General features: G+C 50.1%; 1 protein-coding gene across 3 annotated transcripts in view; it reads left to right on the forward strand.

Annotated features, from left to right (window-relative positions):
- MATN2 (matrilin 2) overlaps positions 1-19072 on the forward strand; it is a 156124-nt gene that overhangs the window by 115864 nt on the left and 21188 nt on the right. For all 3 annotated transcript variants that reach the window (XM_060115607.1, XM_060115606.1, XM_060115608.1), the window contains exons 7-10: positions 259-381; positions 9041-9163; positions 12131-12253; positions 12523-12645. In XM_060115607.1, coding sequence (XP_059971590.1) covers positions 259-381; positions 9041-9163; positions 12131-12253; positions 12523-12645 — 492 coding nt within the window. The remainder of the gene's footprint in view (positions 1-258; positions 382-9040; positions 9164-12130; positions 12254-12522; positions 12646-19072) is intronic.

A 19072-nucleotide genomic window follows, 5' to 3' on the forward strand; every position in this document is an offset into this window, starting at 1 on the left:
GTGGCTCTGACGTGAACCAAGACAAGGAAAGCATCTTCACAAAGCATAAGCATTTTGTAACATGTCAAGAAAGTTCTCTTCCTGGGGGGCCGTATCCCTAAACATGGCAATACCTTCACTGATAGATCCCTCTATGGCATGAGTGTTTGAGGTCACGGGAATGTATCTGTTTAGGAAAAGTTAAGACTGCAAATCCTTTGACTTTTCTATGCTAGATTTCTAGTTTTGTTCCTCATTCTGAGTTTTCTTTCTTTTCAGAGATAGACTACTGTGCCTTACCTAACCATGGATGCCAGCAAGAGTGTGTTAACACAGATGATTCCTATTCCTGCCGCTGCTTAAAAGGCTTTACCCTGAATCCAGATCAGAAAACCTGCAGAAGTAAGTTGCACTGGGTCTTGAAGAAGGGCTTGTTCCTCAGATGGCCCTGTTGGTTTTCCTTTCCCTTGCAAATCTCAACCAGGTGCACTTGTACTCAGTATTTGTGTTTGCTAACAGTATTCTGCCTTTTATTTTACCTTTTGTCTCACCTGATCCTGTGATGGGGATAATTTTTAGAGACCGCATAGACTGGGTCTGCCCATCAGATTCATTTAGTGAAATCGAGGCCCAAGCTGAAGCTCCCACCTATTTGAAATGAGGGCACATCCTCCCTTCTTTTTACCCCCCACCCCCCCACCCCCAACCTGCAACAAGTATTTGGGACTTTGAGAAAGAAAAGGCTGGGTCCAGAGTTGGAGGCAAAAGGAGCTGGTTTCTTCCAGTCCTACAAGATGAGACACTTGATGGCTGCTAAGAAAGGGGAAGTTGCAGCTTTTCCTCTTTGTTATGAAGGAAGGAAAAATAGAAGACTCTGGGGCATCCCTGCAGCATTCAAGAGGTACTTGGTGTGAGCAGGATGACATTAAAGATGTGCTGAGTGACTCAGATACTGTCGTCTAGCACCTCAGAGGGCTTGACCGGGGATCTAGAGCACGGACCCCCAGTGGGATGTCTTTAAGAGATCTGTCCCTGAGAGGCTGCTAGAATGCAAGGTCTACAAGGACAGAGATTCTTCTCTTCTTCTCACTCGTGAATCCTCGTCACCTCAGTGTTTGGCGCATGCTGGTGTGACACAATATTTAGTGAATGAACGAGCAAATGGATCTCTGAGATTTATCATCCTGGAGAGATGGCAACTATCGTCTGAATTACTCTATCTTGTTAGAAAGATGGCCCTTTTAAGGCATACAAGTGTTTTCTCAAAAAGCATTCCCGAAGTTAGTCCACACATATGCGCACTGAATTGTACACATTCTCCCAACAGTGTCATTCACAGAACTCTCTGGAACTCCCATTAAGGGACATATTCTCATATGTGTCCCTTCATTCACTTCTCCCTGGTGGTAAGTACAGCAGCGTTCTGCATCACAGGACCGGATTTTCAAAAGTTTTACCATATATCTTTTTTGAAAAGCTTTGTGGTTTATAGAATTGAGTCCACAAGCTACAGTCTGCTTACAGCCCATGTTAACTCACATGCTCACTCTAATACGTGTTAAACCTTGTATGGTGGCAGAGGGTAGCAGAGCCCATATTTTGAAACTGAGCCTCTCTTATAGAAAATGATTCCCAGGGCTTCCCTGGTGGCGCAGTGGTTGAGAGTCTGCTTGCCGAAGCAGGGGGCACGGGTTCGTGCCCCGGTCCGGGAGGATCCCACATGCCGCGGAGCGGCTGGGCCCATGAGCCATGGCTGCTGAGCCTGCACATCCGGAGCCTGTGCAACGGGAGAGGCCACAACAGTGAGAGGCCCGCGTACCGCAAAAAAAAAAAAAAAAAAAATGATTCCCACCACCTTGCCTGGATGCAAACCCCGGAAACATTCAAGCATCGGACGGGAATTTTAACTGAGAGCGTTCAGAATGTGAAAACAATCAGATGGACAGTTTTCCATTAGACCACACATGCATGCAGTACGTGGGAAAGGTCAGCCTGGCCACTCCTCTCTGTGCTATTTACACCTTTTTCTAGGGGTGAGAGTGTCAGTGGCTGACTTCACCCAGGGAAAAGCACTCACCATTGGACTCCTTTGTGAACCCAAATCCCTTACATGGGGGATAATTAGATCTGGTTCAACTCAGACACTCATTGGAGTTGCAGGCTTCACGGTGTGTCGCTTTTGGAGGGAGAAGGAAGCGAGCTGGGCATGTGTCCATCAGCGGAGGGGACCTGGCTTGAAGCTCTGCATCTCTTACAATCATCTAGGGGTCCCTCGCCCTCTGCCCCTCCCTCCCCATCCTGCCTAGAGAGGCACTGGAGTAAGAGAAGAGTCCAAGGCATGGCCTGCACAGTTGTCAAGGGAGGAGGCAGGCCAAGAACAGAAGGACGAGCGCAGAGCAAGGGACCATTTGGGAGTAGTGTGACCACCGCCCGCAGACAGCCAGTCTCAGGCTGCGGCCCAGCTGGAGTCCCTAACGCTCATTCATATGTATTCAGTGATAGCTCCATTTCCTCTTGAGCCAGGTGCCCTACTTTTCATCCAAGAAAAATGGAATTTGTTTTTTAAAACCCAATGTCCTCATCAGCCCTTCTCCCAGCATCCTGCCTCATCATTACTTTTTCCATTGTCTTTGCTACACACCCAGCCCTCCACTCCCGAGGTCCCTCTGAAAGCCACTTCGCCCTAATGGACACACGCCGGCAGTTAGGGCAGAACGGAAAGTGAGCGCTCACCCTCTCTCTGGAGCATTACATGGAATCGGGAAGCAGAGAAATGGGGCTTAAAATCTGGAGTTTCTTATTAGGAATCTGAGGATCTCGAGAGCGTTGAAGATCTCAAGCGCAGGGTACAGCCATTCACATTTAATCGGCAGTTGATGGATGTGGACTATTTTCAATTCTAATAAGAAATCTATTTTTCAAAGGAATTTGATGTCATCCAGTTAAACTGGAAAAAAAAGAAAGTTCAAGGCAGAATCCTACTGAAGAAAACAGTCTTGGCCAGGATTTGTTCTTCCTCCTAATCCAGGCATAATTTCTTTTTCTGGAAAGTGCTGTCATCAACTTAAAGCATAAATCATTAAGGCAGCGACACAGAGACCAGGACTGGTGGTCTAGACGGGGACCCCAAGGTGGAATCAGAGGTGGGTGGGACCCTTGTGCTGGACTCCAGGATTGCTCACGCTGGCACCATGGCTGAGACATCCCATTCTTTTTTTTTTTTGGCCGCACCGTGCGGCATGCAGGACCTTAGTTCCCCAACCAGGGGTCGAACCCGTGCCCCCTGAATTGGGAGTGTGGAGTCTTAGCCACTGGACCACTAGGGAAGTCCTGGAGACATCACATTCTAAACAGCTGGGGCGGGGGCCACAGGTTGAGCCGGGGGACGCGAAGGCCAGTCTTGGCAGTGTCACTCATGCTGGCCATGTGACCTTGGACAGGCTGCTTTGCTTCTCTGGACCCCGATTTCCTAAACTGAAGGAACACGACTTTCTGCTTTAACATTTTGTAGCCTGTGCAATTTTTCTAAAACTTACTCTCTGTGCCACTCAGTTGGCATTACAGTTTACTGTCTGGGTCACTAATCTTTCATGTTTTTATTTCTCATCTTCTCAGTGAGGTCTCCAGCTCCTTTGCGAGTTGGCACTCATAAGCGCTGTTTAATTGGTCATCTGACAATCCTGCCATCTGACCTCACAGGGTTATTGGACACTCCAGGCTTTGCCAGATAAACCTACACCCAAGCCTGGCCCATGTATAGCTCATCACAGTTAGGGAGGAGACTGGACCAGATGTGGGGGGCATAGTAGGTAGTCAATAAATACAGATTGAATGAATAAATGTGTGAATGACTAAGTAACATGTGAAGAATTGTGACTGAAGCACATAAAGAAGGCAAAGATCTACAGTTAAACCTCTGCTGTAAAGTACCATTTGGAGAAGTGGCATTTTTAAATTGCTGTTTGCCAGATAGCTGAGTGATAACCTCTTTAAGAATCTTCATGTTTTTGGGGCTTCCCTGGTGGCGCAGTGGTTGAGAATCTGCCTGCTAATGCAGGGGACACAGGTTCAAGTCCTGGTCTGGGAGGATCCCACATGCCACGGAGCAACTAGGCCCGTGAGCCACAACGACTGAGCCTGCGGGTCTGGAGCCTGTGCTCCGCAACAAGAGAGGCCACGATAGTGAGAGGCCCACGCATCGCGATGAAGAGTGGCCCCCACTTGCCACAACTAGAGAAAGCCCTCACACAGAAATGAAGACCCAACACAGCAAAAATAAATAAATTAATTAATAGACTCCTACCCCCAACATCTTAAAAAAAAAATAAGAATCTTCATGTTTTTTAATTTAATTATTGTGTGTAAATCTTTCTTAAAGACAATGTTGGCCCTTTAAAAAATTGTGTTAAAATATACATAACAGGGCTTCCCTGGTGGCGCAGTGGTTGAGAGTCCGCCTGCCAATGCAGGGGACACGGGTTCGTGCCCCGCTCCGGGAAGATCCCACATGCCGCGGAGTGGCTGGGCCTGTGAGCCATGCCTGCTGAGCCTGCGCATCCGGAGCCTGTGCTCCGCAACGGGAGAGGCCACAACAGTGAGAGGCCCGCGTACCGCAAAAAAAAAAAAAAAAAAAAAATATATATATATATATATATACATAACAAAATTTACCATTGTAACCCTTTTTACAGGTACAGTTCAGTGGCATTAAGTACATTCATATTGTTGTACAACCATCACCACCATCCAGCTGCAGAACTTTATTATCTCTCTGAACTGAAACTCTGTACCGATTTTCTCTCCCCCCAGCCCCTGACAACCCCCCATCCTATTTTCCATCTCTATGACTTTGCCTACTCTAGGAATCTCATATAAGTGGAATCTTACAATATTTGTCCTTCTGTGACTGGCTTGTTTCGCTTACCATAATGTCTTCAGGGTTGATCCATGTGTGGCATATGTCAGAATTTCCTTCCTTTTTAAGGCTAAATAATATTCCACATTATATAACAGAAATAAAAACAAAAATAAACAAATGGGACTTAATTAAACTGAAAAGCTTTTGCACAGCAAAGGAAACCATAAACAAGACAAAAAGACGACCCTCAGAATGGGAGAAAATATTTGCAAATGAAACAACAGACAAAGGATTAATCTCCAAAATATAAACAGCTCATGGAGCTCAATATCAAGAAAACAATCCAGTTAAAAAATGGGCAGAAGACCTAAATAGACATTTCACCAAGGAAGACATACAGATGGCCAAGAGGCACATGAAAAGATGCTCAACATCACTAATTATTAAAGAAATGCAAATCAAAACTACACTGAGGTATCACCTCACGCCAGTCGGAATGGCCATTATCAAAAAAGCTAGAAACAATAAATGCTGGAAAGGGTGTGGTGCACTGTTGGTGGGAATGTAAATTGATACAACCACTGTGGAAAACAGTGTGGAGGTTAAAAAACTAAAAGTAGAACTACCATATGACCTACTACTGGGCATATACCCTGAGAAAACCATAATTCAAAAAGAGACATGCAGGGCTTCCCTGATAGCGCAGTGGTTGAGAGTCTGCCTGCTAATGCAGGGGACACGGGTTCGAGCCCTGGTCTGGGAAGATCCCACATGCCGCGGAGCAACTAGGCCCGTGAGCCACAACTACTGAGCCTGCGCGTCTGGAGCTTGTGCTCCGCAGTAAGAGAGGCCGCGATAGTGAGAGGCCCGCGCACCGCGATGAAGAGTGGCCCCCACTTGCTACAACTAGAGAAAGCCCTCGCGCAGAAACGAAGACCCAACACAGCAAAAATAAATTAATTAATTAATAAACTCCTACCCACCCACCCCCAAAAAGAAAAAGACCCTGTCTAGTTCTTTAAAAAAAAAAAAAAAAAGAGACATGCACAACAGTGTTCACTGCAGCACTATTTACAATAGCCAGGACATGGGAGCAACCTAAGTGTCCATCAACAGATGAATGGATAAAGATGATGTGGCACATATGTACAATGGAATATTACTCAGCCATAAAAGGGAACGAAATTCAGTTATGTGTAGTGAGGTGGATGGACCTAGAGACTGTCCTACAGAGTGAAGTAAGTCAGAAAGAGAAAAACAAATACCGTGTGCTAACGCATGTACATGGAATCTGGAAAAAAAAAAAAAAAGAAAAGAAAATTGGTACTGATGTACCTAGTTGCAGGACAGGAATAAAGAGGTAGACATAGAGAATGGACTTGAGGACATCGGGTGGGAGGGTGAGGCTGGGACGAAGTGAGAGTAGCATCAACAGATATACACTATACCAAATGTAAACTAGATATAGCTAGTGGGAAGCAGCAGCAAAGTACAGGGAGATGGGCTCCGTGCTTTGCGATGACCTAGAGGGGTTGGATAGGGAGGGTGGAGGGAGGCTCAAGAGGGAGGGGATATGGGGACATGTGTATGCATATGGCTGATTCGCTTTGTTGTGCAACCGAAACTAACACAGTATTGTGAAGCAATTATACTCCAATAAAGATCTATTAAGGGCCTCCCTGGTGGCGCAGTGGTTGAGAGTCCGCCTGCCGATGCAGGGGACACGGGTTCGTGCCCCGATCCCGGAGGATCCCACATGCCGCGGAGCGGCTGGGCCCGCGAGCCATGGCCGCGGAGCCTGTGTGTCCGGAGCCTGTGCTCCGCAACGGGAGGGGCCACAGCAGTGAGAGGCCCGCGTACAGCAAAAAAAAAAAAAAAAAAAAAAAAAAAAAAAAAAAGATCTATTAAAAAATTTTAAATAAAATTCTGCAAAAAAAAAAATTCCACATTACGTATATACCACATTTTGTTTATCCATTCATCTGCCAATAGGCACCTGGGTTGCTTCCATCTTTTGGCCATTGTGAATAATGCTGCTATGAACATGGATATACAAGTACTGTTCAAGTCCCTGCTTTCAGTTCTTTTGGGTACAAACCCAGAAGTGGAATTACTGGATCACATGTAATTCTATGTTTAATTTTTTTGAAGAACCTCTATACTGTTTTCCATAGTGGCTGAATGCTGGCTTTTAAAAACAGTGTTTACTGAAAATAATTTCACTTTTCTCTACTGGTGTAATTAAGTGTAGGATTTGCAGGCCCTACACTATGTGGCCCCGAACTGTGGGACCCTTTGTGTTCTGTGTCTGTTTGCTTGGCTTTTTGTTTGTCTGTGTGTCTGTGGCCGGAGTTTTATCGCCGGGCCTGTTATTCTTCACTGAAGCTCTTTGCTTGTTGCCTGGCATTCAGTCTGTTCTGCACAGGTAAGGCTGTTGATGAGCTGAGAAATCACGCACAGCTAACAATATTCTGCCTCCGTCATGCGGAAGGGATGAGGTACAGAGAGAGTGCCAAGGGGTCCATGACCCTCGTGGTGTGACCTCTTCTCTCAGGCCAGCCCCTGCATGTCGTGGGAGTTCCTTCCCTGTGCTCGGTCTGCAGCTACTTCTGCTCGTGCTCTGTGCACGTGGAAAGTTCCACCCACTAGTCACATGGGAGGGCACAACATGGACCCTTTAAGGGATAGTCTGAGGTCCCTCGGCTGTGGGTTTCATTTCATTTCTTTTCATACATCTTTGTCTTTTCAGGAAGGGAAATCTTTCCTAGGGCCCCCAATAAATTCCTCCTATGTCTCATTGGCGAGAACTAAGCATATTCCCAGCTCTAGACCAATCACCGGCAAAGGAAAACATGGTTGCCAGGCTGCCTTAGACAACTCATGACTCATGCCTTGGGAGTCAGGATTCTGGTTTCAAGAAGACAGGGTAATAGTTGTTGGCAAGGCAACCAACAATGTCTGCCACATCCCCAGGAAAAAGAACAATGCAGTTAAATGGATCCAGCTCAGCCCCTGAGGTTGCTGGTGACCATTTCTCACAACACCAGTCTCATAGAGGCCCTCCACAAGCTTATTTTATTTCCCATTATAGTTCTCCATCTCTCCTATTACCTTCTCCGGTGTGTGTGAGTTGTGGGGGGGTGGGGAGTGGCCTATCTTGTGGTTTTAGCATTTTCTACCAGAAAATGAAACTGCTAATTGGCTGCTGGTTGTGACGCTGCTTCCCTCTGCTGGCAGAAACACAGCTAGGATGGGGTGAATGTTACCACAGGACAGACCTGCAACTACCTGGGCCAGTATCAGAGATGCGTCGTCTCCAGTTTCTTGATTCCTTTGCTGTTATGCTCTCACCCAGAGCCAGGTTGAGCACTGGATCCTTCTTAAGGCAACTGCCTTTTCCTGCATCTCCTAAATAGCTGGGTATCTTGTAAGATCAGCTGTTGTGTATTCTGCCTTGTGTTGTCCCATGTCGCTGTCAGATGTCACTGCCAACAGCAGGTCCCTACATGTTTTGAGCCCTAGTTATCAGGTTAACTGTAAGAAGAGACTGAATTTTCCCAGCTTTTCCATCTTTCTTGGGGGGAGATGGGCTGGGAACTATGGCGCTCAACCCATTTCACCAGCTTTTTGGCCATCAGTTGGGGAAGAGACCTATGCTGGAGAGTGCGGAGGCTCGCTGCAGGTGCCAGGTTTTCTTTCAGACAAGCTCATGGAGAGCAGGAGCTGTTGTCTCCATCCTGTAGAGCAGCAGTCCCTAACCTTTTTGGCACCAGGGACCGGTTTTGTGGAAGACAATTTTTCCATGGACTTGGGGGTGGTGGGGTGGAGGGGAAACGATTTCGGGATGATTCAAGGGCATTACATTTATTGTGCACTTTATTTCTGTGATTATCACATTGTAGTATATAATGAAATAATTATACAACTCACCATAGTGCTGACAGGAGGCGGAGCTCAGGCGGTAACGTGAGTGATGGGGAGCGGCTGTAAATACAGATGAAGCTTCGCTCACTCGCCTGGCGCTCACCTCCTGCTGTGCGGCCCGGTTCCTAACAGGCCACGGACCGGTACTTGTCTGTGGCCCGGGGGTTAGGGACACCTGCTATAGAGCATCTTACTTACTGAATATTTACTGTGAGGGGCTGACCTCAGCCCTTGGAGAAGCCCCAAGCCTGAAGTAGGGTCTGCCCTTTCTCCCCTCAGGGATCAACTACTGTGCGCTGAACAAGCCGGGCTGCGAGCATGAATGCATCAACACGGAGGAGGGCTACTACTGCCGCTGCCACCGGGGCTACACCCTGGACCCCAATGGCAAGACCTGCAGCCGTGAGTGTGCCCAGGGCAGGGGCTCTGATGGGAAGGCCAGGTTCACACACAGGCCCCCAGGCTCGCTAGCAGCCAGTCACTTTTGAGGCCCCTGGGTTTCCAGTGAGCCTGACGGTCCGACAGGCTTAACGGTCCTGGCCTCAGTTTCATCACCTGTAAAATGGGACTACTCATGCTACCTACCTCAGAGATTGGATTGTTTAGTACCACATAGTAGACGTGTGACCCCAGGCAAGTTCTCCAAGCTTTGACTTCCCCATCTGTTTAAAAAAGTGAAGATAATAATAGTATTGGTCTCCTAGAGTTGTTAAAGGGAATAATCAGGACCATTTCCATCTCTTAGCACTGTGCCTGGCCCAAGGAAAACATACAGTTAAAGATAATAGTTCCTTATTGTCATGGAGCCTGGCAGAGTAACCAGTGCTGGCCCCAGGGTGAGGCAATGGGACGGAGGAGACAGACCTCAGAGAGAACTTGAGCTACCACAGAGCTGATCTGAGGGCAGGGTTGAGAAACATGGGACTTTTTATGAAGACTTTTCTTAATTTTCTTTTGTAAGAGGCACAACAAACCTCCATTTGGTGATGTAAATGCGCGGAAACGTGCAGGCTTTGCCAGCTGGATGGCTCCGTCGTTTTTTATGAGGCACAGTCTCCACTGGTCCAGGCCAGCGGGGGTTGGGGGGGCGCATGACGCTGCGGTGGAGGCCTGTGACCCTGGTGCGCTGGAGAGGGGTGCAGTGACGTGACCAGCATAGAAGGGGCCCTTTGTGTCGCTTTCCACCCAGCAAGCCGCACAGCTGCTCCAGCTTTGGGGACAGAGATAGATTGTGAATGAGAACAGTGCAGCTGTTCAGCACTCGGACCTTAAACTGCCCGGAGGGGAAGTTTCACAGATGAAGTATTAGATAGAGAGCAGTCCTCAGGAAAGCTAGCGCCCCGTCCGTCTCCAGAGGGAACAAAGTGCCTCGATTAGGCTTTCTAAGGATCGATCTCGGAAATCAAAGAATTTTTGAACCAGAAAGTTGGCACTGCTCTGCATTTGCCTCTGGAAGTCTCTGAGTCCTTATGAGAAGCCAGTGGTGAGGAAGAGTGCTTCCACTCTTCAAGAAGATGCCCTGGTGAAGATGGATCTGTGTACAGTCTGCCTTCTTCCAGGAGTGCGGGGTCCGCCAGCTGACAGCTCTGGAAGGTATCCCAGGGCAGGCTTGGCATGACCTGGATGAGCCCACCTAGAGCCCCAGGGGCCATGACCTGCCTCCTTTCTCTCTGGGATCTAGTAAGAAGGACCATCTCGTCAGCTTCAAGAAAGTATAAACCAAGCCATTTCTTCCCAGGGGTCCCCAGAGAAAGGCATGGTATCCTCTTCCCCATGGGGGCTCAGGGAGCCCCCAGGCCGTCATGACAGGAAGCCCTTACAAGGCACCTGCTCTGTGCAGGCACGGCCGTGAGCACTTTCCGGGCACTCGCTCACTTGACCTGCACCGGAGCCTTATGAAGCATCGACATTCTTATCCCTGTTTAAAGATGGGGAAAACTGTGGCACAAAAAGATTAAGTTTCCCGGGGGTCACATGACTGGGAGATGGTATAACTGAGATGTGAATACAGGCCTCTGGCTCCTGAGATCCTGCAAGTGTTTGCAGTAGGCAGATCCACTGGTGGCATGTTCCAGAAGGTACCAGTCCCAGGCCCTGTGGGAGTCAAAGAGGCCCCCCTGGTGGCCCTGCACAAGGCCTCCAGTGTCCCTCCAGTCTCCGGGTGTGCGTTTCCTCCATCGAGGAAATCTGGGAGGCAGCCTGCAGGGCTGTCCTGTGGGAGCCGTTCACCGCAGCTGTGTGTCTGTTATCCTAGCGGAGCCAGCTGTTCAGGGCCCCGGTGCCAGGATCAGCCACGCACGCAGGCCTTGGCTTTGGTTTGTTTTCTGAATCTGGGTGTCCTGGTTATGGGAGGTGACAACACTTTGTCATTTTCAGATATAAAGAAACTATACAATTAAGTCTTCCCCAGCAATGTACCAGTAATAATGAGCGTTCAGGAAGTAATTACTGTATGCCAGCCACTGTTCTGAGGGCTGTAGATGAATCACCTCCTCTCACCACGTTCCTCTAAGAAAGTAATCGTCAACCCCATTTCTCAAGTCATGAGGTGACGGCAGAGAGGCCAGATGACGGCCCAGCAACCCGCGCCTGGGAAGCGGCGAACGTGGGGTCTGAGCCCAAGTCGTTGCGTGCGGAGCCCTCATTCTGACGCACTGTCTGTCAGCTGCGGGCTGTGGGCTCAGCAGCTCGACTTTCCTGAGCCTGGCTCTCCTCTCTGTGACAGTGGGGAAGGCACCTGCTCTCAGCGTTGCCCCGGCATGGCAGGTGATGCGTGCCCAGGCCTGGCACAGAGGGCTGCTGTCATGACCACCCCTGACAGGAGTCGTATGCACGTTACTCCTCAAAGAAATGCGAAGAAAAACGAACAAGGCCAGTGGCACAGGGTAGAATGAAACCTTCCACGTCACTCTTTTTGAAGTGAAATAGCCCAGCAGGGGCTCCCTGGGAGGTGGTTTTGATTTTTAATGCCCCCTCGCTGGTGGGCGCAGCGCGCTTGGTTACGGTTTTTTTTTTTTAACATCTTTATTGGAGTATAATTGCTTTACAATGGTGCGTTAGTTTCTGCTTTATAACAAAGTGAATCAGCTATACATACACATATATCCCCATATCCCCTCCCTCTTGCGTCTCCCTCCCACCCTCCCTATCCCACCACTCTAGGCGGTCACAAAGCACCGAACTGATCTCCCTGTGTTATGTGGCTGCTTCCCACTAGCTATCTATTTTACGTTTGGTAGTGTATATATGTCCGTGCCACTCTCTCACTTCGTCCCAGCTTACCCTTCCCCCTCCCCGTATCCTCAAGTCCGATCTCTAGTAGGTCTGCGTCTTTATTCCGGTTACGCTGTTTTCGTGTGATTGCCTCAGGGGTGGATCACTGCGCCGAGCAGGACCACGGCTGTGAGCAGCTGTGCCTCAACACCGGGGACTCCTTCGTGTGCCAGTGCTCGGAAGGCTTCCTCATCAACGAGGACCTCAAGACCTGCTCCCGTGAGTCCCCGTCGCGCTTCTCTTACAGGGCAGAGGTTTTCGCAACAGGCGTGAAAACTGTGACGACGGCACAGGACAGCAGGCCCCCTCTGTCCCCTGCTCTTGGCACCCTGGAGATCGTAGGGGTGTCTCCTGGGGACTGCGTGTCTTCCCGGTGCAGAACCTGGGGCGGAGGTGGGGGCGTGGTGTAAGCACGACAGTCACTTGATTCCCATGCTCAGTAGCCCAGGAGCCTCGAGGACCTCTCACCGGGCTGTTGGGTTTTGCAGGAGCGGATTATTGTTTGCTGAGTGACCACGGCTGCGAATACTCCTGCGTCAACACCGACAGATCCTTCGCCTGCCAGTGTCCCGAGGAACACGTGCTCCGCAGTGACGGCAAGACCTGTGCCAGTGAGTGTTCCGAGGTCGGACGAGCGGGACTCGGCACAGGCGATCGTGGGGGGGGGGGGGGCAGTGAGGACCGGGACCCCCGGTGTGTCCGCACCCCGGGTTTCGTGGGTGAAAGTGCGTGAAGGCCTCTCCCAGAGACTTCAGCGCCGGTGGCTGCTGCTCCCCCGGCCCCGAGCTCCTTTCCCCACTCCCTGAGACAGCTGTTCCCTATTCCTGTCTGCCTCGCGGTCATTTTGGAGCTGGTACATGCGGACGCATTACTGACTGGGGACTTCAGGCGGGGCCCTGTGCTGACCACATGCTTTGTCCGGCCGCCGCCCCGTGGAATCCCCATCTTCCGATGAGGTCACTGCAGCTCAGATGAAGTAAAGAGCCTAAGGTTACCAGCTATTAAGTGATGGGTTCAAACTCTGGGCTATGTGACTCCAAAGTCAGCTCTGGGAGAAGGGGAAGCTGCTGAGAACCTCAGCCCCAATCCGGATAATCTGGCAGCAGATGGTGATGTTTCCTGGGTACATACTTCCCTGCAGCTGGCCCCAATTTCTGTCTCCATTACTTAAAAAAAAAAAAAAAGACTCCCAGATATTCTTCTCTTCTTCACTCAAGAATGCTGTGTTTTCTGCCCTGCGATCCTGTTTCCAAGTCGGCCTAGATAAAGATTAAAAAAATAGTCCTTTTGAGAGAAGGGATCAGAAGTGGAGGGAAAGGATCGTAATGTTCCTTGGCTGTCCTGCTGGTCTTTCTGGTTATAGGGCCGACTCCCCTGACCCCTGATACAGTTGTGGCCACAACTTGTCCACCGTTTTATATCGTCTGTTCTCTTGGGCAGGTGAGCCCATTGCACAGCTGGCTGTGCCTCTCTAACTCTGCAGCCCGTGAGAAAGTGTTGCCCCCATTCGGGATGGAGTCTTGAGTCTTATGGCTTGCTTGTGGCTGCCTGCCCAGCTGCCTCGCAGCCCGCTGCTCTGGCCAGCACGGCCAGCACGGCCGGCACAGGGACGGACTGGGTATGGGGGTGCAGAAAGAGGGTGGGTGTGTCGAATTGTATCTACCTTGGACTGCATGCCAAAGCCAGAAGCACACCTTTGAACTGGTTTGTTTTAATTCTCATCATCTTAGATTATTCATGCCTTTCTTTGGTCCTCCCCATTACTGTGAGGGCCAAGAGCTGACTGTAAGAGAGTTGCAGGACTTCTACGAAATGCTCATGGCCCTTCCAAACAAATGCTACTCCTTTCCTTACAGTCGCGTGCCCGTCTCCCTCCCTCCCTACATCCACATCTGTTACGGCCACTGACCCTTTTAAATGTTGCCCATTTTCTCATTTATAGTGTTTGTAACTAACGATACAGTGATATCATCCACATGAGTAAATGTTCAACAATGCCATTAGAAGTGAATTTTGATAAGTATTTATTTATATATGGTGTGTCCGTATGAGACGTGAGATGATCAGATGGGTTAGAGTTATCCCATCCTGAGGCAATGGTGGTATGTAAGAGATGCATTTTACCCATACATATCTGTTGAGCTCGTCCCCTCATTGAAGACTCTCTGTCTGCCCAAGGACGATTCAGTCTAGCTGCCCTGTCCTGAAATAATGGGCCGTGTTTTCGGTGTGGCCGTAGTTAACTGGGGTTGGGATGTATGTTTCCCGGCTCCACGCCAGATCACAAAGAGCCTGATGCCATGACTGCATCTTGTTTTGTAAATTGTGCTGGGCTCTGGATGGGGAGGCAGCTGGGTTCAGCCAGGCCTGGCTCAGGAGCTAAGGGTGTCCTTGGCCCTTCATAAAGGCAGCCTCCACTTAGAGCCTTGATAGCAGGTGTCCTGAAGAACACTGCACTCGCTTTATGGAAGGTTCTCTGAAGCATGAAGAGCAGGCCCAGTTTCCAAGGGCCCGGGAAGGAAGTAGACACGGTTATGCCTACAGCCCTGCAGGCACCCTTGGGCTCTCTGGCCTCGAGCGTGATGCCCATCCTCCCTTCCTCTAGGTCCCCTGGCCCCCAGGCTGTGGTTGCCCATAGGAGCCTTCCTTGCCTTGGAGGGTTCTTCCACAGACTGGGGGGTAAGGTGGGGAGAGGAACGGGGGAGTCTCTTCTACAAGCTGCAGCTGAGAGGACTCCTCCCATCTCTACCTCCTGGAAATTTCCCTGAGATAGACCTAGTACAAGGGCATCCCAGCACCAGGAAAGACTCTATAGGCTAGATGTGCATGGAACACACAGCCCACTGCCCTGCGAGCTCCTGGAGGTTAGAGACTGGATCTTATTCGGAGCCTGGGTTCCAGGCCTGGCCCACAGGAGATGCTCTGTAAAGTTCAATGAATGAGAGAGTGAATGGACAGAGACCACCAGTCTTTTCACCCTGTGGCACCTGGCACAGGGTCCACCCCTGCCCAGTAGCCTTCAGTGGCTCTCCACTGTCTCCCCCAGTTTCCAGTCGAGTGCCTTGATTTGGCAGTGATGGAGAACCCCTTCCCCCCCTCCTGAGCCGCACCCAGGTCTTCCCTGCTCCCTCCAGGTCTTATGGGGGCAGCTCCCCTATCCTCTGAGTAAGCCCTGTACCTCCAGCCCATCCTGGCTCCACTTAGGACAACGTCCCTATCCCACCCTGCTGGCGGAAACCCAGCCCAGGGCCAGCATCACCCCCATGGGGAGCTTCCTGCCCCTCTCGCCTGCTGGGAGCAGCTCTGCCCCGCCCACTGCAGGCAGGCTCCACTAGGACCTCTCGTGGCCCCATCTCACTCTGTGGCTGTCTGTGCCCAGATCTAGAACCAGCGTGGCAGAGTAGAAAGAACACTGAACTGAGAGCCCAAAGACTGGGTTTAAATCCCGTAGCCCCCATGCTGGGCAAGGGAATTGACCTCTCTGGATCTGATTGTTCATATGTAAACTGGGAATGATCATTTCTGCCTCTCTCTCAGGGTCTCTGTGTGGCACAGGGAGAGACATTCATTGGGAAACTTGTCAATTGCCATAAACCGTAAGGTACTCTTGTTATGGTCTTGCTTCCCACTGCTGGACTGCCCAACGCTGAGGAGAGGGCCGAGGTGGCATCCTTGCCTTGCTGCCTGGAGACCCACTCCCAGGACCAGGCCTGCCCCCCTTGTGGGGCTCCAGAGATGGACCACCCTGGGAGGAGTCAGACTCAGGAACCCAGGGACTACCTTCTTCTAGCAAGTGGAGGGTGCTGATGGGGATCTGAGCCACAAGCATAGGGCACTGGGAATTTCGGGTGCGGATACTCCTACTCTGGCCACCAGAGGTGGGTGTGCAAATGTAAAGGCCTTTTCCCACCTGATGCCCCCCAGCTTGACTTTGAAGGACAGAAGCAACTCTGAGCAGGGCAAGGGGAGTGTATTAGTCTGCTTAGGCTGCCATCATGACATACTGTAGGCTGGGTGGCTTAAACAGCAGAAATGTATTGTCTCACAGTTCTGTAGACTGGAGGTCCAAGATCAAGGCGCCAGTATGGTTAGGTTCTGGTGAGAACCCTCCTCTTGGCTTGCAGATGGATGCCTTCTTGCTGTGTCCTCCCATGACAGAGAGAGAGAGAATAAGCTGTCTTTTGTCTCTTCTTAGAAGGGCACTAATCCCATCTTGGGGGCCACGGCCTCATGACCTCAACTAACCCTAATCACCTCCCAAAGGCCCCACCTCCAAATACCAGCACACTGGGAGTTAGGGCTTCAACATATTAATATGGGGGGAAACACAATTCAGTCCATCACAGAGAGTTAAGGCAAAAGACCACCTTTACCCTCGTGTATTCACATTAGAGGTTTAACGGAACAGAAGGAAACTTAAAGATCTTTCCTTTCTTTTGTGGGAAACAGGCACAGGGAGAAAACCAGTGCCCTCAAGCTGGCTCTGGGGGTCAGTGACAGAGTCAGGACTAGAACTGGGGTCTCCTGACTTCAGGATCTCTTACCCAGTGTGAGATGCCCTTTAAAAGTACATCTCAGTTCAGCTGCTTCTGGTCTCTCTGAGAAAAAGCCTACACAGAGTTAGCAAACGAATGGCTGCTCCTAGTTTTATTATTTTAAAAAGCCAATAATGGTGTAATTCTATCTCTCGGCCTTGGTTACCCTCTTGGCAGGTGGCCACTGTGGCTATCTCCCTCTGGGGGTTGGGGTTGGTTTTAATAACCTCCTACATGGAGCCCCAGACACAGGATTGCTGTTTGTCATTGCCACAGAGGTGCGAGTCCTCAGAACACATCACCCCATGACTACTGCACCACAGACGTGCATGAGTCACCATGAGTCACGTGCATGTGGAATCCAGATGTGAGGAGCGCAGGCTGTATCAGTGTATGGGGCTGTTAGACACGGGCCCTAAAAACCTGTGCTATGTCCTGAAACTTCTGCTCACCTTGATCACAAATTGCAGACCCCATTCGCGATGAGGGTTTAATTAATGTGTAGACCTGCCTCCTTACATTTAAAAAAAAAGAGGATCCTTCTTTTAGAGGGAAAATGTTTTCTTCCTGCACCCTGAGATTTCTCCTAAGTCCTCTCATCCATTTCGCTTAAGTGATGGTTCCCAATCAAGTCTGTCCTCACTCTCATCTCTGGATTTGAGTCTAGGTACTTCCTTAAACTCTTGGTTCATTGATTCTCAGTCTCCACAAGTATTTACCATGTACCTGCATTTTTGTGCTGGTCATATTGTGCTGGGCACTGGGCACCCCTGGGGTTGATGAAGGTTCAGTTTCTGCCCTGACAGTGTTTAAAGTTTCTCAGAGAGGAAGGATATTAAAGATGGATCATCCATTCTGTGTGATGAGAGTCATGATATGGGAAGAAGAGCTGTCACAGGGGCGTGTGGCAGGGCGACCCTCACCTAGTCTAGAGAAGGTCTCCTGAGAAAGAGATGTTTGATCCAACACCTAGAGATTGATGGAGGGAGCTAGCCAGAGATAGAGGGTGTTATGGACTGAATGTTTGTGTCCTCCCCAAATTCATATGTTGAGAGTCTGACCCCCAAGGTGATGGTGTTAGGAGGTGGAGCCTTTGGAAGGTGATTAGGTCATGAGGGTGGAGCCCTTATGAATGGGATTTGTGCCCACAGAGCTCTCCAGCCCCTTTTACCATGTGAGAATACAGGAAGTCTGTGACCTGGAGGAGGGCTCTCACCCCGCCATGCAGGTACCCTGATCTCAGACTTCCAGCTTCCAGAACTGTAAGCAATACATTTCTATTGTTTATAAGCCACTCGGTCTGTGGTATTTTGTCATAGCAACCCGAAAGGACTAAAACGGAGGGGAGCAGTCTTCCCAGGAATAGGAAATAGCACATGGGAGCCCAGGGTCCAGAGAGTGAACTGAAGGAAGCTGAGTACAAAACATTGAGTACTCAGTACTAAGTATTGAGTGCTGAGTGTGAGAGGGAGACTGGAGAGAGGTGAGCCTGGAGAAGCCGCTGAGACAAATCACCTGCAACATTTAGAGTTACATTAAACTATTTAGAGACCCAGCCTCCCTTGAGAAAACCATTTTAGTTTGTCTTCTGAGAATCTACCAGCCTATCTGAGCAGACTCTGCTGACCCTGCTGGGCTAGGATGACCACTGGATGTGCAGCTGGACCAGGGAACCTGGAGGTGATAGACTTGTGATCTAATCACGCCTCTGCCCCCAGCACAGCTGACACTAATCATCTCTGCAGGGTAAGGGGCCTTGCGAAAGTCACTTCCTCTCTGTGGCCATCAGTTTCCTGGACTCTAAAGGAAGGAGTTGGATCAGTTCATCCCCAAGGTCCCTTCCAGCCCGAGAATGAGGGTAGAGCCTGGCAGAGTAAGTGCTCCGTTAACACTTGCTGAATGAATGAATTCTCGTCGGGGTGCCCACCGTTCTCCCCAGGCTGAAGGCACCCCATGATCGTGAGTCAGGGATGGTGGCTCTCTTTGCCTGTTAGGGAACCACTGAAGTGCTTTCCTAGTGGGAGTACCTTTGGCTCTGGGGAGAAGCTGACTCCAAGCTGGTTTCCAGACTTGGTGACTGGAGGGCAGCTAGAGCCTGTGGTCGGGGAGTTACCACGTGTAGTTCTTTAATTATGAGTGACCGGAATGTCCCTGATGTGCAGAAAGTGGACATTTTGCTGAACAAATATGAATTGCGTTCCGCAAGGCTGGTACGTGGGAGAGAAAGGGGAGCCCAGCTGACCGCCAGCATCCCCACCGCATGGGGTCTGATTTAAAACACCAGCACAAAACCCCTGGGCGGTGGATCTAGTTACCCTCGGTTTTCAGAGTAGAAAACTGAGGAAATGTTTCCTTGTACTCAGCAGGCCTTTGCCGAGGACCTGTCGTGGGCCAAGCATTAAGTTAGGTCCACAGAGAGGAGGGCAGATGCAGCCCGTGGTCCCCTGGAGGTCAGAGCCCGTGGGAGCGTGGTCCAGTGAGGAGGTGGGCACAGATCCAAAGC

This window comes from Mesoplodon densirostris, chromosome 13 (genome assembly GCF_025265405.1).
Source record: "Mesoplodon densirostris isolate mMesDen1 chromosome 13, mMesDen1 primary haplotype, whole genome shotgun sequence".
In the NCBI taxonomy this organism is placed as follows: Eukaryota; Metazoa; Chordata; class Mammalia; order Artiodactyla; family Ziphiidae; genus Mesoplodon; species Mesoplodon densirostris.